Source organism: Jaculus jaculus, chromosome 9 (assembly GCF_020740685.1).
Source record: "Jaculus jaculus isolate mJacJac1 chromosome 9, mJacJac1.mat.Y.cur, whole genome shotgun sequence".
In the NCBI taxonomy this organism is placed as follows: domain Eukaryota; kingdom Metazoa; phylum Chordata; class Mammalia; order Rodentia; family Dipodidae; genus Jaculus; species Jaculus jaculus.
Genome location: NC_059110.1, coordinates 117,118,917 through 117,142,635, shown reverse-complemented (window position 1 = coordinate 117,142,635; position 23,719 = coordinate 117,118,917). Strand labels below are relative to the sequence as shown.

General features: G+C 52.3%; 1 protein-coding gene across 6 annotated transcripts in view; it reads right to left on the bottom strand.

Moving 5' to 3' along the window:
* Positions 1-17,000, bottom strand: part of Mpp2 (MAGUK p55 scaffold protein 2) — a 39,474-nt gene extending 22,474 nt beyond the window's left edge. The window contains exons 1-3 of one of the 6 annotated variants that reach the window (XM_004655283.2): positions 16,848-17,000; positions 13,467-13,530; positions 939-1,057 (exon numbers count right to left, since the gene is read on the bottom strand). In XM_004655283.2, coding sequence (XP_004655340.1) covers positions 939-1,057; positions 13,467-13,497 — 150 coding nt within the window. In that variant the 5' untranslated portion in view covers positions 13,498-13,530; positions 16,848-17,000. Of the gene's footprint in view, positions 1-938; positions 1,058-2,510; positions 2,630-11,245; positions 11,441-13,466; positions 13,531-15,169; positions 15,278-15,818; positions 15,968-16,847 lie in introns of those variants that run through there. The other 5 variants (XM_045158399.1, XM_045158400.1, XM_045158402.1 and 2 more) reach the window with 5 other exon arrangements.
* Positions 17,001-23,719: the final 6,719 nt, after the last annotated feature.

The following is a 23,719-nucleotide window of genomic DNA, read 5'->3' as shown; positions in this document are numbered from 1 at the left end:
CCAAACACCAAGTTACACCTATCACCTCAGCTCAAGATGGCTTTAAAAAAAAAATCAATAGTTTGTTTATTTATTTGAGAGATAAAGAGACAGAGAAAGAGAATGGGCACGCCAGGGCCTCCAGCCACTGCAAACGAACTCCAGATGCATGCACCCCCTTGTGCATCTGGACTATGTGGGTCCTGGGCAACCAAACCAGGTTCCTTAGACTTGGCAGGCAAACGCCTTCACAGCAAAGCCATTTCCCCAGCCCTCAAGATGGCTCTCAACAACCCCAACTTAAACTACTCCAGGGCCCTTAACTGGTCTCTGCAATCCCAGATGTGACTGTCCAGCAGTCCTCCTGCCAAGATAACACTCTGAAATGACTATTTATCACTGCCCTACCCCACAAAAGCTGCATAATCTCCTTGATGCCCAAGGAGTAATGCCCGTGTCTCCATGTATGGTCACCAGCACCTTCTACAACCGCCACTGTCTCCATGGCTCACTTCCCTTGTCTCCACCCAGCTCAGGACGCGCCACCACTCTGCGTCCCCCACACAAGCAAGTTAGGCAGCAGTCCTCTCTATTCCCTGACCATGTGTGCCTCTGGCCCTAGCCCAGCTAGTACTGACTATCTTAATGTCTATTTTCCCGAGTAGTCCTCTTATTTGACATGCCTGTGCAAATATCCAAAGGCCCAGAAATGACTGGGATGCACCTGGGAGATTCCGCTGCATGGGCCCGCTCCCCTGTCAATCATGCCCTTGCCCACCACTCACCATAGGTACAGGACAACCTTTCTACCTGTGAGCCCAGGTTCATCACCTGGGCATGATGTTCTACACATCCCTTGGAGGTGGGGGGGGGGCATCGTGTGCCACATTTCCCATTCCCAAGTACCCCTGAGGGTCCCAGGTAGAACACCCCGTGCCCACCTCCTTGGAGCACCATACCTTAGCCAGGGATCTGACTATGGGACTTTCCATAATGCCTCGAAGAAAGATCAGATCCAGCTCTGCGGCCCCCGTGGCACTGGGGAGAGATCCCAGGTTGTCCAGGACTTGTTGCATGGCTGGGGGGAAGGGGAAGGCAGTGAGACACTGGGCACAGAAGGCCAAAATTTACCCCAACACCTCCTCTTCCCTCCCCAGGCCCACAAAAGTTATCCACTCCCCAGCAGCAGACACCCAGATCCTTGTACTCTCGGGGCAGAGACTCCAGCACAGGTGGTAGTTTCTTGGCCTGTCTTCTCCAGCCCTGGCAAAGTCAGCCTGGGCAGGTGGGAGGCACCCAGCAGCAGGAGGTGAACCCCTCTGACAGGGAGCAGGTGTCCCATCCCAGATTCTGCCCAGCCCTGGAGGACCACAGACTCCTCACTCAATCTCTACATGGGCTAAAGCCCGGGGACTGCGCCTAGCGAGTTCAAGGGTAAGACAGACAATGCTTGGGGCCTGTCTCTGAGCACAGGCCAAGTGAAGCAGGCAGCCACACGGGAGGCCAGGGCCCACCAGCCCCGAGTCCCAGCCGCACTACTGACGCGCTGTGACACTGCACAAGTCACTGACCCTCCCCAGCCTCCGTCTTGCCCTCAGCCCTGACAGCGAATCACGCTTGGGAAATTAGTTGAGTGACCAAAGTGGAAGATGAGGTCTGGAACACTGCCAGAGCCTGGGGATACAGGCACCCTGGGGCTCAGGGTGGCCCAGGGGGCACCCAAGGGCAGAGGTCACAGCCCATCACCTCAGGAATAAGCACGCTCGGCCTGGAACAGAGCGTGACCGGAACGTGAGGACACCTGGAGTTAGGCCTCTGAGACATTGGGGTGGGAGCTGTCTTTAACCCCCACCCCACCCCATCCCAGCAGCAGCAGACGCTCCAGGAGGTGACAGGTTCCCGGGGAAGCAGTGTGCCCAGCTGGGGGCAGAGATGGGCAGGGGGTATCATTACTCTGCCCACCCTGCCACCCACGCCTACATCTGCACAACAGCACCCGAGCCCTGGAGGAGGTGGGGAGACACACTCCCTGGTACCCCTCAACATTCTCACCAGTGCTGTCCTCCTCCAAGAAGGAGTGGGGGGTGAGCAGAAGACCCTGAAACTGGAGCTGAAGAGATGGTTCAGACCTGGGGGGTTTCCCCTTCCCTCTACTCCTCCCCACCTTCTGCAGAAAAAACAGCCAAGCTTTCCTTCGGAGCCCTCCTGTCTGAACCTGGGCTTCACATGATCTGAGACCTGTAAGGTCCTTAGTGGCTCCTTACAGGAACGCTTCCAGCTCTGCAAGGGGTCCGCTGTACCTGGGCCTGCCCACAGACTCCTAGCCTGCCAGTGATTGGGGTGGAGGGGACTGAACAACTGGGGTTGGGGTGGTACCCTCTACCTAGATCAGCTCTCCTGGCTGGCTGGGTCCCCAGATCATTCCTAGGGCGTGCAGTCCCCCCACAATCCACCGCACCACCCATGCATGGGAGGGTCAGTTAAAGGGGTGAGCTCTCCACCCCCAGGCGCCCCAGCCCACCTTTCCCTACCTTCTCTGCGGAGCTCCGCTTCCTCAGAGGAGCCCAGGGAAATCCCCTCCAAAGAGGCTCCACTGCCTGGGCTGCAGGCCATGGCGACCCCCGCCTGGCTCCCAGAGCAGCTGCCCAAGTGGTGGGTGCCTTCCCAGGGCTGGAGAAGGAGGGACGCCCCCCCCCCCACCCAATGCTGTGGAATCAGCCAATGGCAAGGCCCCGCCTCCCCGACTGCCTTGTCGATTGGCCAAAGCCCCGCTAGCTGCTGGTGGGGACGGGGTGTAATGTGGAGGGGGCGTAATGGGTGGCAGGGAGGGAGGGCTATGGGAGGAGAGTGATCTTACAGATCCCCTCGCTGAGTATCCTCAGAGGCAGGGAGGCAGCAGCTGAGAGCAGGCTCGGAGGACAGGGGTAACCCCCCCCAATGGTGTGGTGCCCAGGGACCCTTCCTTCTGAGCCAGTGCCACAAAGCCAGGTGGAGAGGAGGACATTGGACTCCATCTCCTTCCTGCGCCCCTCTTTTTTCTGGAAGTCCCTCCTCCACGACACCCCATACCATTGTCCCCCTCCCCTTCCCCCCACACCCCACTCTTTCACCTCTGCCCTCCCTCCATTGGGTCGTTTTCTCTACAATGACCCCTTCAGTCACAGGAAGCCCCTAAAAACTATTCTAGTTCCTCCCCACCCTCCGTCCCCATCAGGGACTGTCGTGGTACTGAAAGGATAAAAGTTGCCCTATTTCTGCTGCCCTGTTTTCTAGTTGCTCTGCTAACCTGCCTTTTTAAGCTTCTGTAATATGGCTTGCTTGCTGCTGCACTGAACCACAGAACTGCCATTTTGCAACCGCCTCCATTTTGTAAAAAGTATACCATGAGGACCTGACCTTTTGTACGCCTTACCCAATGCCTAAATTCCAGGAACTCGAGCTGAACAAACAACTCCTAGTTCCTCATAAAGACACAACCAATCAATGGTCAACACATATCTGAAGTCCCCAGACACGAGCCCACCCCGTGGGCCCCACCCAATCAGAGGGACCCACGGCTGAAAAGCCCCTATGACTCTGCATACCTGTGTTTTTAGCCTTTATAAGCTGACCAAACCCATTGCTAGGGGCTCTTCACCCCTCCTGCGAGAGGAATCTGTGTTGAGCCCCGATGCATCGGATTCAATAAACCTCGTGCGGTTTGCATTGAGAGCGTCCTGCGTGAGTGTTCTTGGGGTCGCATAGACAGCCCTGAGCAGGGACCCCTCTGGAGAACCCCACATTTGGTGCATTGGCCGGGAAGCTCTACAAGACCCCAGACCTCATTTAGGACCCCTCAGAGGTAAGAGGCGCCTCCTGTCTTGTCTGTGTACGTCTGTACTTTTATCTCTGTCCTCTGGAAAAATTCTCAATTTCAACCGGTTTCAGTATCTGGATGCCTTCCCTTTGGGTGCTCTGAGTCGGGGCTGACGGGCCTGAGGACCACCACCCAGCAATCTGGAGGACGCTCCTGATTGCCCCCAGGAGACAGGTTTTTCTGTCTCCTATCTGAAGAACTCGGATCGAGTTCGCCTCTGTCGGGAAGCATCATCTGGGTCCCGCTCGCCGCCATCTGCTTCAGTTTCATTTTTACTCGAGCAGCGATCGGGCCGCCTTTGTCTCTTTGTTCTCGGTGTTCTCCAGATCCTTTTGTTCTCCTATCTCTTTTATTCCTCTCCTAACATGGGACAGACTATCTCAACCCCTTTAGACTTGACTTTAGCTCACTGGACTGACGTTAAGAGCTGAGCTCATAGTTTATCTGTTGAAATAAAGAAAGGAAAATGGCAAACTCTATGTGAGGGAGAATGGACTATGTTTAATGTTGGATGGCCCTGAGGAGGGACCTTTAGCCAGATCTTATTCAGGCTGTTAAACGGATCATCTTGCAGGAGCCCGGAGGCCACCCCGACCAGATGCCTTACATTTTTACTTGGCAGGATCTTGTCCAAGACCCGCCTTCCTGGTTGAAGCCCTGGATTCCTCCCCAACCCACTAACAGTAGCCCCTTGGGGACTTCAAAAGTTCTCGTTGCAGGACCCCCCTGGGAGGAAAAGAAGATTTACCCGGACATTCAGACGGAGCTCCTCCTCCTGGATTCACCACCACCCTACCCGCCAACCCACACCCCCACAGCTCCTCCTCCTGCCCCCTCACCAGAGGGGGCACGGGGGGGGGGGCCCAGCCACGGGGACCCGAAGTAGACGAGCTCTGTCTCCTGATACTACCGTTGCCCTACCACTCAGGGCTATAGGACCCCCACCCCCTTTAGGACCAGGGGATGACCCAACTCAGAGACCTCTGCCACCCCTACAATATTGGCCTTTCTCCTCCGCAGACCTTGATAATTGGAAGGCCAACCACCCTCCCTTCTCGGAGGACCCCTCAAAATTAACTGCACTCATGGAATCCCTAGTTTTCTCCCACCAGCCCACATGGGATGATTGCCAGCAGTTACTCCAGACCCTCTTCACGACCGAGGAGAGGGAACGTATCCTGTTGGAAGCCAGAAAGAACGTTCCTGGTGACGACGGGTGCCCAACCCAACTCCAGAACATCATAGATGACGGGTTCCCCCTGATCAGACCCAATTGGGACTTCAACACCCCTGACGGTAGGGAGCATCTCCGAATCTATCGCCAGGCTCTGGTGGCTGGTCTCCGTGGGGCTGCAAGATGCCCTACCAATTTGGCCAAGGTAAGGGAAGTCATTCAGGGACCTAATGAGGTCCCCTCTGTGTTCCTTGAGCGCCTCATGGAGGCCTATCGTAGGTATATGCCCTTTGATCCTATGGCGGAGGAACAAAGAGTTTCAGTGCTGATGTATTTTGTAGATCAGTCAGCACCAGATATCAGAAGGAAATTACAAAGACTAGATGGGTTAAGCCGTTATACTCTGTCAGACTTAGTTAAGGAAGCAGAAAAGGTTTATAATAAAAGAGAAACTGAAGAGGAAAAAGAAGAGAGAAGGGTAAAAGAACAGGAAGAAAGGGACCATAAACGTGATAAGAGGCATGAGAAAAACATGACTAGAATTCTGGCCGCCGTAATCCAGAATAAAAGAGACGCAGGCAGACCTAGGGATACTAGGCAGAAGCAAAACCCGGGCAACAGGCGCCAATTAGAAAAGGACCCAGACTCCGGAATCTCCGGACAGTTGACTTGAACTAGGCTGCCCCAAGGATTCAAGAACGCACCCACCATCTTTGACGAGGCACTTCACCAGGACCTGGCCTCCTTCCGAACTTCAAACCCCCAGGTAACTCTCCTCCAATACGTTGATGACTTACTCCTCGCGGCTGGAACCCAAACTGAATGTGAACAGGGGACAAAGGCACTATTGGAGGAACTGGCCCGCCTGGGTTACCGTGCCTCAGCGAAGAAGGCCCAACTCTGCAAAAGGCAAGTAACCTACTTGGGGTATTCCCTGAAAGGAGGGCAGAGATGTCTGACAGAAGCACGTAAACAGGCTGTGGAACAGATCCCAGTGCCTGCAAATGCCAAGCAAGTATGGGAATTCCTGGGATCTGCAGGATTTTTTAGACTGTGGATACCGGGGTTCGATGCCCTGGCGGCCCCCTTGACTAAGACGTCTGCAGTTTTCCAATGGGGAGAGGAACAACAACAGGCTTTTGACGACATCAAGCGTGCCCTCTTAAAGGCACCTGCTCTCTCCCTTCCCGACACCTCCAAGCCATTTTACTTGTATATACATGAACAGAAAGGCATTGCAAAAGGGGTACTGACTTAGAAACTAGAGCCCTGGCGAAAGCCAGTGGCCTATTTATCAAAAAATTGGATCCTGTGGCCGCCAGGTGGCCCCCTTGCCTCAAGATTATTGCCGCCGTGGCTTTACTATTAAAGGATGCTGATAAATTAACTCTGGGGCAGACTGTCACAGTCATTGGATCCCATGCACTGGAGAGTGTCATCCGTCAGCCTCTAGACCGATGGCTCTCAAACGCCCGAATCACCCACTACCAGAGTCTCCTCCTTAACTCGGACAGAGTCAAGTTTGCACCCCCCACTCAACTAAATCCGGCTACCCTCTGGCCAGATCCCGACTCCACAGTAATTCACAGCTGTGGGGACATCTTGGCTGAGGTTACCGGAATGAGACCTGATCTGACGGACCAGCCACTACCGGATGCCAAGGTAACCTGGTTCACTGATGGCAGTAGCTACCTCCTTGAAGGTAAGCGGATGGCAGGGGCGGCAATTGTTGACGGAGACAGGGTGATCTGGGCTAACAAACTGCCTGAAGGGACTTCAGCCCAGAAGGCCGAACTAATTGCATTAACCCAAGCCTTAAATATGGCAGAAGGGAAAAAGGCTACCATATATACAGACAGCCGGTATGCTTTTGCAACTGCACATGTGCATGGTGCCATCTACCGGCAGAGAGGATTATTAACCTCTGCAGGAAAAGAAATCAAAAACAAACAAGAAATTTTAGATTTACTCGATGCCCTGCATCGGCCTGCCAAGCTGGCTATAGTCCATTGTCTGGGGCACCAAAAAGGAAACTCTCCAGTGGCAAGAGGAAACAGGATGGCTGATGTAGAGGCCAAAAAGGCTGCTCAAGGAACGTATCTGTTCCCCTTAGTTGAAAAAGAAATTGACCTCCCAAAATTACAGCCTTCAGAATATACTGAACAGGACCTAAGAGATATGACTAGAATACAAAAGAAATTTAATAAGGACACCCAAAGATGGGAGACAGAAGAAGGAAAACATATCCTACCTAGACAACAAGCAGAATCCACTCTGCAACAGCTACATAGGCTAACTCATTTTGGAGCTAGAAAATTAATAGAAACTCTCAAAAAGACTGATTATCACATAATAGGACTCAAAGAAATAGCTGAGAAACTGGTAAAACAATGCATCCCATGTCAGAAAGTAAATACCCAGACCTCCCAGACGGACCCTGGTAAGAGACTTCACGGAGATCGACCAGGCTTGTATTGGGAGACTGATTTCACTGAGCTGAAACCTGCCCGCTATGGGAATAAATATCTTCTAGTTTTTATAGACACATTCTCTGGATGGGTGGAAGCCTACCCCACTAAGAAAGAGACAGCCACGATGCTAACCAAAAAACTTTTAGAAGAAATCATCCCCAGATATGGGGTACCTCAGGTAATAGGCTCAGACAACGGTCCTGCCTTTGTTGCCCAGGTAAATCAGGAGGTGGCCAAAACTTTGGGGATTAATTGGAAATTACATTGTGCTTATAGACCCCAGAGCTCAGGACAGGTAGAAAGAATGAATAGAACATTAAAAGAGACCATGACTAAATTGTCCTTAGAGACTGGCTGTACAGATTGGACGATGCTCCTTCCGTGGGCCCTCTTCCAGGTTCGCAACACCCCTTACAAGTTTAACCTAACTCCTTTTGAGATTTTATTTGGGGTCCCAACCCCACTTAATAAATTGCTAATGCAGAACCCAGATATGATTTCTTCCTCTGATCTGAACCACAGGCTCTAGGTGCTATATATCCTCCAAAAGGACTTATGGCCAAAACTGAAAGAGAGCTATCTACCTGCTAAGGACCCAGCCCCGCACTCATACCAGCCGGGGGACTCAGTCTACGTGAGGTGACACCGACCCTCAAACCTTGAACCTCGTTGGAAGGGGCCCTTCACGGTACTCCTGACGACACCCACCGCCGTGAAGGTAGAAGGGATAGCTGTCTGGATCCACGCATCTCACGTGAAACCAGCTCCATCACCTGACCCCCGCTGGCAGCTGACAAAGACTGATAACCCCCTTAAACTGCGTCTTCGCCGTGTCTCTGTCAGCCGCGATGAAGTTTCTTAAGGTTTGGACATTGTTAACCATATTGTTGCCTTGTTCTCTATCCTCTTCACCCTATCAACTTTACAATTATACCTGGCAGGTCATTAATCAAGCAGGGGATGTAGCTAACACCACATCTCAACTATCAACGTCTACCCCCTGGCCAATCTTAGAAGTAGACCTTTGCAAACTAGCTTTAGGGGCTGACTCCGCTTGGGGTACTCCTGACCATTTTTTGCCTCAGCCAACACCTGTTAACACCCAAAAGAGATATGCTTCTCTTCCCGGTTGTTTTAATGCCGCTGCCCAGAGCTTCTTAAATATGGCCCCTATATATGTTTGCCCAGGGACCCATAGAGATCGTTCCCAGGGCTCGAAGTGTGGTTATTCCACGGATTATTTCTGTGCTTCCTGGGGATGTGAAACCACTGGTGATGTCTATTGGAAACCCTCCTCTAAGTGGGATTATATCACAATTAAACGGAAAAAATCCCTCAAAGTCTCAACTTAACTCGGGACCGGTGCACTTTGACCCAAATTGCCAAAATTGGTGCAATCCCATAACTATCTCTTTCACTGAACATGCAAAAACCAAGGATTGGGGACTTAGAGGATTTGAGTGGGGCCTTCGCTTATACGTGTCAGGGAAGGACCCCGGCCTAACTTTTAAGATTAAGCTAACCAAAACTCTCCCAGATTCCCAAAAAGCCAGTAGGCCCCAACCCTGTACTCCATAACCCACAATCCCCAGCTCAACCTAAACCACCCCAGCAATCACTCCCCTCTACTTCCCCGACTGCAGCTGCCTCTGCCTTTTTCAGACCCACGGTTCCCCCAAGGTCCCCCTCCTCTGCCGATCTCATCCTAACTCTGATCAATTCCTCTATTCAGATCTTTAATTCTGTCAACCATACTCCAAAGGAATGTTGGATTTGTTACTCTTCCAGCCCCCCCTTCTATGAAGGGCTAGCCGCCTCAGGAAATGTAACGTTTACCAAGGAGACCTCTGGCCTACGCTGGCGGCCCCCACCTGGCACTCAGGGACTCACTATGAGTTTTGTCTCTGGAGCAGGACTCTGTCTGGTAGGCCCTCGCATGTTGCCTCCTACCTCCCTCCAGGAAATCTGTAATCAGACTCTCAGCATAGACTCCCAAAATTACAAATATGTTTCAGCCCCCTCGGACGCCTACCTCACTTGCTCCACAGGGTTAACTACCTATATAGAAAAAACAACTTTTCTAGAGAAAAAGGACTATTGTGTGCTTATCAACTTGCTGCCCAGACTTGCTATAAGAAATTCTGATGATTTTCAAAGAATCTGGAATTCTGGCCCTTCCACCCCTTCTAGGAATAAGAGAGAGCCTATAACTACCCTTACATTAGCCTTAATAACGGGGTTAGGTGTTGCAGGAGCAGGCACTGGCATAGCTTCCCTTGTCACCTCCAACCAACAGTACGCTCAGCTCAGCCTAGCAATAGACAAAGACCTACAAGAATTACAGTCAGGAATGCAGAACCTAAAGGACTCGGTTTCTTCACTTTCAGAGGTTGTATTACAGAATAGAAGAGGCCTAGATTTATTATTTTTACAACAAGGGGGACTCTGTGCAGCTCTAAAAGAAGAGTGCTGCTTCTATGCAGACAAGACTGGATTAGTAGAAAACAGCTTGCAGAAAGTACGAGAAAGCCTAGAACAACGCAAACAGGAGAGACAACAGAACCAGTCTTGGTATGAATCCTGGTTCACCAGGTCCCCCTGGATGACTACTTTAATCTCCACCTTGCTAGGGCCACTTATCATCTTAATTCTCCTCTTCACCTTCGGTCCATGCATAATAAATAAATTAGTTACCTTTATTAGAGAAAGGATCAGCACCGTCCAAGTCATGATACTTAAACAACAGTACCAGTCTCTTGCAGAAACTGAAATTCCATGATTGTATTTATGACAAAGAAAAGGGGGAAATGAAAGGATAAAAGTTGCTGTATTTCTGCTGCCCTGTTTTCTAGTTGCTCTGCTAACCTGCCTTTTTTTTTTTAATTTTTTTTTTATTTATTTATTTGAGAGCGACAGACACAGAGAGAAAGACAGATAGAGGGAGAGAGAGAATGGGCGCGCCAGGGCTTCCAGCCTCTGCAAACGAACTCCAGACACGTGCGCCCCCTTGTGCATCTGGCTAACGGGGGACCTGGGGAACCGAGCCTCGAACCGGGGTCCTTAGGCTTCACAGGCAAGCGCTTAACCGCTAAGCCATCTCTCCAGCCCTAACCTGCCTTTTTAAGCTTCTGTAATATGGCTTGCTTGCTGCTGCACTGAATCACAGAACTGCCATTTTGCAACTGCCTCCATTTTGTAAAAAGTATACCATGAGGACCTGACCTTTTGTACGCCTTACCCAATGCCTAAATTCTAGGAACTCGAGCTGAACAAACAACTCCTAGTTCCTCATAAAGACACAACCAATCAACAGTCAACACATATCTGAAGTCCCCAGACACGAGCCCACCCCGTGGGCCCCACCTAATCAGAGGGACCCACGGCTGAAAAGCCCCTATGACTCTGCATACCTGTGTTTTTAGCCTTTATAAGCTGACCAAACCCATTGCTAGGGGCTCTTCACCCCTCCTGCGAGAGGAATCTGTGTTGAGCCCCGATGCATCGGATTCAATAAACCTCGTGCGGTTTGCATTGAGAGCGTCTTGCGTGAGTGTTCTTGGGGTCGCGTAGACAGCCCTGAGCAGGGACCCCTCTGGGGAACCCCACAGTACCACTGTGACAAGAAGCACATACTTCAACCCCAAATGCCACCTGCTGTTGGGGAACAGGGTTGTGGGAAAAGGTGACAGACCCTGAGACAGAGAAGACTCGGCCCCATGAGCCCATCTCAGCAGCCCCTGCTCCCCCTGCACCGTCTCCCCTCACCTCTGCCCCTGGGCGAGGGTTGATGCCAAGGAAGCCAGCCAGACGCCCACCGTGGAAGTGGTGGAGGGAAGCGCTGAGGAGAGTGTATTCAGCGGCAGGAATAATGGTGGGCGACGGGGAGGGCCTTAGCACTTGCTATGACCCCCTGACCCTATTCCTCTGAACCCCTGTGTAAACAAGGCCATCACCAGGACTCTGTGGCAGCCACCAGTTAGTCATTCCCGGAGGAGTGGCACCAGGTCGCCTTGCACCCCTGGTTGCCACGGCAACAGCAGGATTACACGCCAGGACAGTAACTCTGGGATGCCAGAAAATTTAAAGGGACAGCGAGCTATCCGAAAGCACCCCACATCCCCCACTTTGAATGACAGAAAGGAATGAGTGTGGGGAGGAAGGAAGAGAGGGAGAAGTTGCAGATCAGAGCAAAATGTCTAAACGCCCAACCTGTGCCACCTCATATAGCTCCCACCCACCTCCACCTCCTCCTTAGGGAGTGGGATGGGAATCCCCTCACAAGGACCACAATCACCCAAGGGCCTTACTAACTTCACCTCTGCAGAGCCCAAGCCAGGGATGTCCCAGAGAAGCAAGGGGTGGGGAGGTGAACCTGACCTCAGATGGGGGGAACAGCTGTCTCTGCCAAACCCCCTGGGAGGTATAATGACCAGCAGATGACAAGAGGCAGAACCCACCCTTAGGTCTTGAAGCTGACAGCTAGGATAACCCCCAGCAAAGGGCCGCCTCAGGAAACAAACAGGAGCTCTGTGGGCTACAGGCCCAAGGACTCCATGGAGAGAGCTGGCCCCACCCACTGCACAAGTGGCCTGGGGCAGGGGAGCCAAGTCACAGGGCTTGTTTCTCCCTCTGCACCCCTGTGGCCACTGCTAATGGGTTTACTGGGCAGTCTCAGATGAGAGGCCTTTAATCACAGGCTCAGGGATGGGTTTCATTAACTCCTAAGCAGCTTAAAATGGAACCAAGGCCCACTGGAGCAGAGTGGGGAGAGGCCAGGGGGCACTGAGCCCTCCAAGCTATAGAAGCTAAGGGACATTGTGCAGACCCTCCACTGCAGAAAGGAAGCTTTTGTGGTAGACAAGGGTATCAAGGCACCTTCACTTTCTTCGAGGGTAGGGACATGGAGTCATTATAAGCAAAGGAGGGGCTGTGGATGTCTTATAGAGTTACTGCAAGAGGTTCAGAGCAGTTTGTGGCCGCTGAGAGGGCTCTTAGCTTCTAGACGGAACTTAACCTGGGACTCTTCTTGAAAGTGCTCTAGGGTCCGTGAGCTACTGGAGGGAGGTGCAAATTTGGGGCATGGAAGCATGTATCTATGACGGGACCCATTGCTTTGATCACAATCTCAGAGATCTAGGAACAGTAAAAGCTAAAAAAAAAAAAAAAAAGCCAGTCTGGTGGCGTATGCCTTTAATCCCAGCACTTGGGGGCAGAGATAGGAGGATCACTGTGAGTTCAAGGCCACCCTGATCTAGAGTGAATCCCTACCTGAAAGAAACAAAAAAGTGAGAAAAAAAAAAAAAATAAAGAAGCAAACACTGACCCTGTCCTAAAGCCTCATGTGAGAGGGCCAGGGTTGACTCACAGCCATAGGTTAACGTCATAACAAGACACCAGCAGCAGCACGATTGTGACAACGTCTCACGGAGATGAACACTCCTTTTTCACCGCCTTCAAGCCTTACAACTCTTTCAGAGGAGGAGATGCTGCTAGGGGAGTGCGGGGGGGGCGGGGGGCATTGGCTCTTGGGCTTTCCTAGCCAGTCTGAGTGGTGCACTCTCCTGCCTCAACACTTTCAGTGGAGCAAAGTACAGGCATCCCGAAATGGGGTTCTTGCTACCCCAGTACCCCCACCCACCTCCAGCATGCCAGTGTAGGACAGTACACTGTGGACTCCTCAGTCCCTCCAACTGGCTCCATTCTCCAATGCCCAGCGCCCCAGCCACCTCCTAAGCGCACTTCCTTGCCATTGCCCTCCAGCCACAGCATACGCCCACCTTCTCCGGAGCAGGCATCCTGGCCCTCAGGCAGAGGAGCTGCCTACCTAGAGCAGGCGCAGGTCTTGTTTCTCCTCTGCCTGCTTCTACCCCAAGGACCCACAGAGGGGGCTAGGGCCTGCATGGAGAGCTGAGCGACCCCCACATCCTTGCCTGGCCACGTGTGAACCACTGAGATAAGCTGGTGACAAGCCTTATCTGCTTCTTACCAGACTCGGAGTTGGTGGCGGCAACTGGCATGGTGACGTCAGCGAGGGCTCTGAAGTGTCTCTCCTGGAGAAGGGAGATAGAATGATGAGAAAACACAGGGCCCAAGAGAATTGGAAGGGCATCCTCTCAGGAAGAAAGCCCTACCCCAATCTGGGGGTTGCATTATAAGAATGACCCCAGGTGCTCTGGCAAGGAAGGTAGATTGTAGGCCCCTTCTCTGAGCAGGAAGGGATGGGGGGAGGGGCATGGCAGAGGTTCATCAATTTTTTTTCCCCCCCCAAGGTCCCAAAGCAAGTACAAAGCACTACAGTGAAAACCTAGGTTATATGACTCTAAATTAGAATGATAATGTTGGAGGCAGGGGAGATGGCTCAGCATGCAAGAGCCCTTGCTTTGCAAGCATGACGGTCTGAGAAGGCCCGATTCAATTCCCCAGCGCCCACACAGGCAGCTGGGCATAGCCACACATGCCAGTCACTTCAGTCCTGTGGAAAGTGTCAGAAGAGTCACTGGGGCTCACTGGGCAGCCAGTCTAAAACCCAAAACCGCAGCTCTGGATCCAGTGAGAGACTCTGTCTGAGGAAACACGTGGGCAAGGGAGAATGCTCAACGTTCTCCACTATCTGCCTGCACACACGCGTGTGCACCACACACCGCACCATGCCACACACACTACAGAGGCTTCCTCTAGCCTCTGCATGCACACACATACATAACACACACACACACCACCACCACCACCACCATATATACTACACGTGCGAAAATAAAAATAAAATAATTAAAATTTAAAAAATAATGTTCCTAGCTGGGCATGGTAATACACAACTGTATGCCATCTCAGAAGCACAGGAAGCCAAGACAGAAGGGTCCCTTGAGCCCAGGAGTTTGAGAACAGCCTGGACAACATAGGGAGATCGCATCTCAAAACAAACAAGTTTTCTCCCTGCCAACTCCCTCCCCTTGTTTTTTTTTGTTTGTTTGGGGTTTGGGGGGGTTGTTTGTTTGTTTTTGTTTTTTGGGGTAGGGTCTCACTCTAGCCCAGGCTGACCTGGAATTCGCTATGGAGTCTCAGGGTGGCCTCGAACTGTCAATGATCTTCCCACCTCTGGCCTTCCTGAGTGCTGGGATTAAAGGCCACCACACCCCCTCCTCTCGTTTTGTTTTTAAGGGGAGAAAGAAGCATAAATCCTGAATCCCAGAGAAAAGCAGGAAAGGTGAGTGTGTCCCCTGACTGTAAGATCTGGGAGAAAAACCACCACCGCCAGTTATTCACCTCTGGGTCCCTCCACCATAGCGCCTCTGGCTTTTCTCTCTCCCCTCTTCCCTGCCTAGCCTGGAGCAGGGACCGGGAGAGCCTGGGCTGCAGGCAGGAATGAACTTAGAGCTGGCAGCTCCAGCACCTATCCCAGGGTTTCTCCAAGCTGGGGTTCGTTCCCTTATCCTCCCAGGACAGGGGAAAGGGGCGACCCACCCCCTTCCTTCCCTCACCTTCCCGGGGTGTGTGCTACAGGATAAAACCCTAATTCCCCTGTTGCCATGACAACAGGAGGCAGTGGCTCACAGCTGAGGTGGGGGAGTAGGGGGGAATCAGCTGGCAGTGCCCACTTTAGGACTAAATGCCTGCTGGGCCCCAGGGTGGGGGAGCCACAGGGCCACTTCATTTCCTTCACCTCAAAAGGATTCCCAGAGGAACTATTACCTGATGTCAATAAAACCCTCTGATCCCTTCCTCTTCTAGGCCTGAGGCCCGTCACAGCAGCTCTGGGGAGACCTGACAAAGGTGAGCGGACGCGCTCCCTCTCCACCTGAATGGGCTCCGGGAAGAACTGACTTTGCAGAGAGGCAAGGCACCTCTCTCACACTAGGACCACGGGCTGGAAGAACGCCCTGGGCCAGCTGCGGTGCCCATTCCTCTGTCCCTGTTCTTAAGGGTGTTTTGCTACTGCAGGGTCAGTGAGGAGACATCCCCCCCGCCCCCCCCCCCCAGTCCTTATTCTCTGGAACTCCAGGAGGTGGGAAGAGGCTGGAAGAATTCTTTCTGCAAGGAAGCCTAGACCCAAGAGTCTTGCCCAATCTGCCTGGATTTGCTCCCTGGGGAGACGGTTCCCACGGCATCGGCTCGCTCTGCCCCACCCCCACGCAAGCCTCAGAGAAAGGCGGGGCTGGCTTTGCCCACAGGAGAACGGCAGTGCCAGGCAAGCTAGGGCCTGGGTTCATGCCAAGGTCCCAAGAGCCACCTCCCCCCCCCCGCCTCCCCCCCTCCCCCTGGCGGCATCGCGGAACTCGTACTTCTGCTTCCAAAAGCCTGAGCCCAGGGCGCCTCCACACCCCGCCTCCAAGCTACCCACCTCTACCAGGGCGTCGGTAGGTGAGCCCGGCCTGCCTCAAAGTGGGAGGTTTCCCCCAGCCTCCCACCCACCTCCATCAGGGCAGACACAGAGAGGGTATGATGGAAGAGGAAGATCTGACAAAGGCACTTTGGAGCCGGGCAGGTCGTGGGGGAGGGCTTGCACGGAGCGGGGGGAGGGTTGCTGCGGGATGGGGTGTAGAGAGCCGGCGGACGTGCCCGCACTCTCAATCAGACGGCCCCCGCCCCTCGAGGCCGGTCCGAACCCGCTGGGCGCTAGGACCCGGGGGGAGGGGGGGCGTGTGGCGAGCCATCCGTGAAGGCTCTTGGCTCGCTGCGCCCGCGGAGACCAGGGGATGAGGTCACTGAATGACTGCCCCCCCCAAGTCTTCAGTCCCCGCCCCCCCCTTAGTTGACCTAACTTTCTGACCCTGGCTCCTCTCTTCGGGAACCGATCCTCTCCCGAGTTCCCAGGCCTTGATGCTGGTTCTGGTCCCCAATCCTCCTCTCCCTACTGCCTGGGTTTTTAGGGGGGGGCGAGGGGAGCAGTGTACCCTTTTCCCCGGGGGACCCCCTCCCAGGGAAGGCAGAGGTGTGGACCTACTTGAGGGGGCGGGGTACCAAGGGAATTCAACATCATCCCAGTCTAGATCCCCCACGGCCCCGAAGCGCCAGCAACAGGGCGGCTCTTACGTAATGCCCCCCAAAAAACACACCGCCCCCAGAGAGGCCGTGGGGACACCCGGGATCCTTCCCCCCTGCACAGTTCAGCACCTCTGGGCTCCGTGTCACTCTGGACTCCCCACTGGTGGAGCGAGGGCCAGTGTCCCGGGACTCGGGGGGGGGGGGTGTCCACCAGCATCCTAGAGGGAGATGGAGGGGGGCTGGCGATGCAGCTGGAGAGCGGGGGAACCCTCCTGGGGAAAGAGCCCTGGAGTTTGGATCCCGAGATCAGGGCCCCAAGTGCCGTGTAAGGACCCGGGGGGAGAAGTAAGGGTCCTGAGATGGTTGCCAAGGTGGGGACACCTACCTGGGCTTCGGGGAGCCCCTTGCTCCCAGAGACTCCAGCGCAGCCCGGCGCTCGGGGTTTATTGCTGTCAATCGCCAGCCGCTCTCTTAAAGCGGCAAGGCCTCCTTGGCGCGAGGGGGCGGAGACAGAAAGAGGACCGGGAAGGGGAGGGGATGTGGCCGCCTCTGGACGACTGCAAAAGTCATCTTGCAGCAGCTGATGGGTGGGTGGGAGGGGGAGGTAAATGGATAGGAGACTCCGTATAGCCCGCGACCCCCAGTCGGGAAACCACCAACTAGGACCAGTACCCCACTAGTGTCCCTTGGGGCCCAGTCATCCTTTAAAAGGGCGATGGTGGGGAAACTGAGATTAATGGGACCACCCCTTAATGGGACCGCTTCGGTTTCGGTGCTAGGCATGCCTACCCGCCCTTCTTACCCTTCACAATTTGGAAAAGGAATAGGATGACTTTAAGAAACCAGTTCCCTTAGAGCCTCGGCCCAGGAGCAGCATTTAAGGACTCAGATGGCGAATACCTGGATCTTTCAGGAAAATTCGCAGAAAAGGGGAAATATCTTTGTGAAAATCAGGACCTTATTTTAGGCCTGGGTCTGGGGAGTAGGCCCATGCCTCTGACCATAGATTAAAGAACTAACTCGCCATCCTTCCCGAATCCTATTTGAAGAATACAGAGAGCTGGGGGTGGGGGGAGGTGCGAGCGAGGTGTCGCACGCTTTTACTCCCAGCACTCCGGAGGCAGAAGTAGGAGGATCTCCGTGAGTCAGAGGCCACCTTGGGACTACTTGGGACTACATCGTGAATTCCAGGTCAGCCTGAGCTACAGTGAGACCCTACCTCAAAGAGAGGGAGAGAGAACGCGGGGAGTAGAGCTGGACCGACTTGTGGCTTGGTTGGAAGAGCCGCACGCATAGCAAGGATGAGGCACTAGGCTCAAGCTCCAGCAACAAAAAAAGAAGAAAACAAAGGATTAAGCTCACTAGCCTGCCTGCTCCCCACCTCCAGCTCCTCCCAGACCCGATATCAAACAGTGCTGCGCAGCCTTGCACTTCTGACCACACCACTGCCTTGTGGACAAACATCTTTCTACAGCTCCGGCCAGTCAGGGTACTTCCCTGATCACGGTTCCATACCCCCCCCCACAACACACACACCCCTGTCCTCTGCAATGTATGCATAGGGTGAGGGCAGGAGAAACCCCACTTCCTTGCTAACTAGACTCCTTAAATGGGTTACTGGTATATCTTGGAAATGAATTAACTTGGGAATCCATTCTGGAATTAACTTGAGAATACATCCTGGCAGCCAAGAAAGATCTGGTCCTGCAATCTCAGGAGACAGCTCGACCCCTCAGAGTGGAGGTTAAACATTGGCTTATTAGCCCGGTTTGGTGGAGCTGGCCTTTAGTCCCGGGAGGCAGAGGTAAGAGGATAGCTGTGAGGTCAAGGCCAGCCTAGGGTGACTGAATGAATTTCAGGACAGCCTGGGCTAGAGTGAGACCCTACCTAGAAAAACAAACAAACAAATGAAAAAGTCAAAATACTGAAAGACGTCTTCAGAGGCTGCCCTCGCCATTACAAAGGGGAAGGGGTGGGGGAAGAAAGTTAGTGGGGACCCCAGATGGCAGTGCATGGAATTACAGCCATTTGCCTGAGGGGGGAAACAAAATGTCCTGGATGCTTCCAATTCTCTCTGCCCTATGACTATAAGCTCTTCCCAATTGAACCTAGGAAAACGGGTATTCTTCCATGTTAAACACCACCCCCACTAGCCCCTGTCCATTTCTGCTCAGGAGACCACTATCTATCTGCATGTGATTGGGAAGGGGTGAGATCGTCAATCTTTTCAAATTGGTTATTACTTCTGAATCTGAACCCCACAGCAACCCACAGCAAAACTTGTACTCCATTCAGGATCCCAATGTCAGTGTGAAGTGCCAGTTCTATCCCACTTAGTAGGGCCCCTCTCATTATTGTCAAACTCTTCCTTCCCTCATTGGTCCATCTACAAATATTTCTCGAATCAGGGTTTTCAAGTGGTGCTAGCCCCTCCCATGTGTTCACAACCTTACAACTGGTCAACTGTTTAGTACAAAAGCCCTGTGAGGTTAGAAACATTTCTCAGTGAGATCTAGGATGCTCCTATTTGGTCTGTGGTATTAGATGGATGTAGAACGTGACCTTCTGGGGTGGAGGTTGGGGAGGAATGTGTCCCATGGATGCCAAAACACAGCAGGGCGTGGTGACGCACGCCTTTAATCCCTGCACTCGGGAGGCAGAGGTAGGAGGATTGCCATGAGTTCGAGGCCACCCTGAGACTACATAGTGAATTCCAGGTCAGCCTGGACTAGAGCAAAACCCTACCTCGAACCCCCCCCCCCGAAAAAAAACCCCACCGCTGTTTAGTGGTGGAGCTGAATGTCATACCAGACGGTGCTGCAGAATGTACTATTCCAAGCTAGGCCCCAAACAAGCCACGTTCTACGGGGTGGGAAATGGAGTAACTGGAGGGAAACAGGGCTGTGGGAGCACAAGGTCTCTCATAGTTACAGAGGCTGCACTGCCCCAGGGAACAACGTGCCCCCCACCTTAATTACATCTTTCTCCCTGCCTCAGCCCCAGAGATGCACATAGTGTCCCTGCTTACCCTAAAATCAGGTCATCCTACTTTTTTTGTTGGTTTGTTTTTAGAGGTAGGGTCTCACTCTAGCCCAAGCTAACCTGGAATTCACTATGTAGTCTCAGGATGGTCTCAAACTCCAGAAGATCCTCCTACCCCTGCCTCCCAAGTGCTGGGATTAAAGGCGTGCGCCACCACAACCAGCAGGTTACCACACTTCTATGGGGTGTTCACCTCACAGGGAAGCAGTGCACAGAGAGAAATAAAACGCCTAGCAGGTGTGATCTCTAGCCGCACCTCCCCCCCTCCCAACATGCCTCTGGAGTAATGATACACTTCCTAGAATGGCCAGCAGGGGCCGCCAGCAGTTATGTCCGGTCCTCAGGATTTCCTCAGCCTCAACCCCGCAACCCAGAGCCTGTCGGGGCAACCTTATATATTGGAGATATAGAATGGCTCAAGAAAAAGATGTGAGGAGAACCTTAATGCCAAGATGGATTAGATAGATGATGATGATGATGAAGGTAGGTAGGTAGGTAGGTAGGTAGGTAGGTAGGTAGGTAGGTAGGTAGATGATAGATAGATAGATAGATAGATAGATAGATAGATAGATAGATACATACATACATACATACATACATACATACATACATACATACATGCATACATACATTCAGACATACATGCATAGATTCATAGTTATATAAATAACAAGTTAAGATATTTGCTGGGCTGGAGAGATGGCTTAGCGGTTAAGCGCTTGCCTGTGAAGCCTAAGGACCCCGGTTCGAGGCTCGGTTCCCCAGGTCCCAAGTTAGCCAGATGCACAAGGGGGCGCACGCGTCTGGAGTTCGTTTGCAGAGGCTGGAAGCCCTGGCGCGCCCATTCTCTCTCTCTCCCTCTGTCTGTCTTTCTCTCTGTGTCTGTCGCTCTCAAATAAATAAATAAATAAATAAATAAGATATTTGCTTATAATTATTGTATCTTAGCTATTGAACCATCATGCCTATTATAAACCCATTCGTATATACACAAAAATTTAAAACATGGGCTGGAGAGATGGCTTAGCCATTAAGCGCTTGCCTGTGAAGCCTAAGGACCCCAGCTCAAGGCTCAATTCCCCAGAACCCACATAAGCCAGATGCACAAAGTGGCGCATGCATCTGGAGTCCATCTGCAGTGGCTGGAGGCCCTGGTGCACCTATCCTCTCTCTCTCTCTCTCTCACTCTCAAACAAATAAATAAATAAAAATAAACAAAAAAATAAAACAATATTCTCAAACTATGGATAGCCAATAGGTCCTTCCCACACAACAAAGAATTACCTTGCACGCCCCTTAATGTACCCCGCCCCACTTCAGAAACCAGTGTTTAGAAAGAAACAGCGTGTCCCTCTCTCCAGTCCCAGCCCTAATATGACAGCCAGACAGATATCTTTGCCTCCCATCCAAGACCAAGCCCTGGCCTCCCCGTCAGGTGTCCAGGCCCCACCCTACCAGTGTGGGAAGTTATAAAAACAAAGAATTCGGTTGAAATCCTGACCCAGCCACTATAGGGTGTGTTGTGTGTGTGCACCATGCCAGCACTGTAACCTCGCTGTGCCTCAGTTTCCTCATCTGTGCACTGAGGATGCCAGCCTTCATCGTGGGGAGGGCATCTGGAGAGCTCTATGAATACTAACACTGTCTAGGAATACATATGAACAGGCTCTATCAAGGTGTCACCTGGGCAGTGAGAGGTTTGTCCATTTCTTAGGCCATCTGATGTGCCCTGACTGGCCTCAGGTCCACACCAGGGCTTCTGAAACCCCAAGTCTCTGGTCTGGACAGCATGTCCCCTTCCCATTGCCCACACAACAGTAATGGCACTCTGCCAAGGCCTATCTGTGACACCCACTTCTCTCTGTACCTCCGCTGAGATGCCAAGGGCTTTGATGTGATAACTATGTGAAGGGGCAGGAGCAAGTAGCCTACCACTAAAGTGGAGGGACCCTGGGACTGCAGGATGGTCCTGATAGATGCCCCCATCACCCAGTGTCCACTGCAGAGACTCACACAAGCCAACTGTGCCTTGAGGAGCTCTGTAGACGGTGGATGGGGCAGGGATATGGGAGGTGAAGGGGAGAATGAGGCTGTGGAGAGCAGAGGGAGAAGAGGCTGAAATAGCCAGAGACCGGGTTAGACAGCTTGAGGAGCATGTGAGGTACTTGAGTTGCTATTCAGAGATGAAAAGAAAGAACAGGGCCTGAGAGATGGCTCAGTAGTTAAGGCACTTGCCTGAAAACCTAACCACCCAAGTTCAATTTGCCAGTACCCATGTAAAGTCAGATGCACAAAGTGGTGTATGTATCGGGAGTTCATTTGCAGCAGCTGGAAGCCCTGGTGTGCCCATTCTCTGTCTATCTCTCTTCTCTCTAGTCTCTCTGCTTGCAAATAAATAATTCTTTTTTAGAAAGAAACAAGGAAAGAGAGAGAGAGAAAGAAAGAAAGAGAAAAATAGAAAAGTGCTTTTACTTGAACTGGTAAACACACACCTTCTGGTTTTTCAGGCAATTCTTTCAGAGTAGGTCAGGCTGAGACAGAAGGAGAGAGAGGGTCAGGGTCTGAGAGAAGTACTGAGTGACTTAGGCAAGCCACTGTCAAATGGTGGTCTAGCATCCATCTTACAGACTCTGGGAAGTCTGCAGGAAATGACCCCCAGGAGAGATTGGTATGGCGTGAGGGGAGAATCTGAGGGGGGCGCCCAGCTGATACTTTCCCAGAACACAGCTGACTTCAGTCCCAGAGCCCTTCTCTATCTCTGGTCCTGTCTCCACCACCCACCAACTTTGTCCCTAGCCTGCTTGGCACCAGATGTTCAGCTGTGTCCACCCTTGCCATCACAAGTATCCTGTAGCCCACCCCAGGCCCACCTGTCTCTCCTCTTTGAGATGCTTGAAGGCAAAGTGCCACCCATCTGTCTCACATAACATGGGGGACTCTAAGCCCTGTGGCCCCTCAGCTTCCAGCTGCCCTGCTAACTCTGGAGCTCTGGTGTGGGAAAAGGTGGGGCTCTGGAAGGAAGAGAAGTCCTACCTCCTGCCCCTTACGGCTCTTTTCCAGGTCCAGAGCCCTTGGGGGAGAGTATGTCCTCCTCCCCCATCCAGAACTGAGTCTGCGGACTGTGAGGGGTGGCCATCAACTGAAGCCCACTGAAGTGTGCAAGACCCAAGCAGCAAGCTTCAGTGGAGGAGATAAGAGCACAGCAAGGTCAAGTCACTGCAATGGGGCTTGGGAAGATAGTCAGGAGTTAAAGGTGCTTGCTTGCAAAGCCTACCAGCCCAGGTTCAATTCCCCAGTACCCACAAAGTGACACGTACATCTGGAGTTCGTTTGCAGTGGCTGGAAGCCCTGGCATGCCCATTCTCTCTCTCTCTTACTTATAAATAAATAAAAATAAAATATTTAAAAATAAATAAATAAATAAACAAAAGGCACATGCCTATTATGGGGAAAACCAACTGCTCTCTGATTGGACTGAAGGCCCAGTCCACAGGAGGGAATCTGGAACTGAAAACCTAATCAAAAACCTATGACCGTGGAGATCAGAAGCCCCAGGGGGGAGACTACTCCTGTTATCTGGCTGAATGGACATATTATGCTCATCATACTGCTCTGTAAATACTTAAGTTTATGCCATATATTAATGCTTCTCTCACTTTTGATTAGAGACATTTCTCCTTTCTGATGGTGGTGACCACTGGGTTGACTCAAAATTCATCAAAGTGCTGAGAAGTGACAGTGTTGTGTCCAGCACTAAGTGAGACGTCTCTATCATACCCTCCATGGCTCAGGAACCATTGCAGAAGATATGGCTGAAAGAATATAAGAGCCAAAAGCAGGGGGGAGTGCTGTAATACTGTCTTCAGACACAAAGTGGCCGTGGCACTCATGACTTCACAGTGGCTGATGCTATCTACTCAAGACCTACATAATAGGAGGGGGAAAATGATGACATCAAAATAGAAGACAGGTGGCGCATGCCTTTAATCCCAGCGGGAGGCAGAGGTAGGAGGATCGCCGTGAGTTCAAGGCCACCCTGAGACTACAGAGTTAATTCCAGGTCAGCCTGGACCAGAGTGAGACCCTACCTCGAAAAACCAAAAAAAAAAAAAAAAAAAAAATAGAAGACAGACTAGTTGAAAAGATGACGGAAAGCCGGGCATCGTGGCACACACCTTTAACCCCACCCTTGAGAGGCAGAGCTAGGAAGTTTGT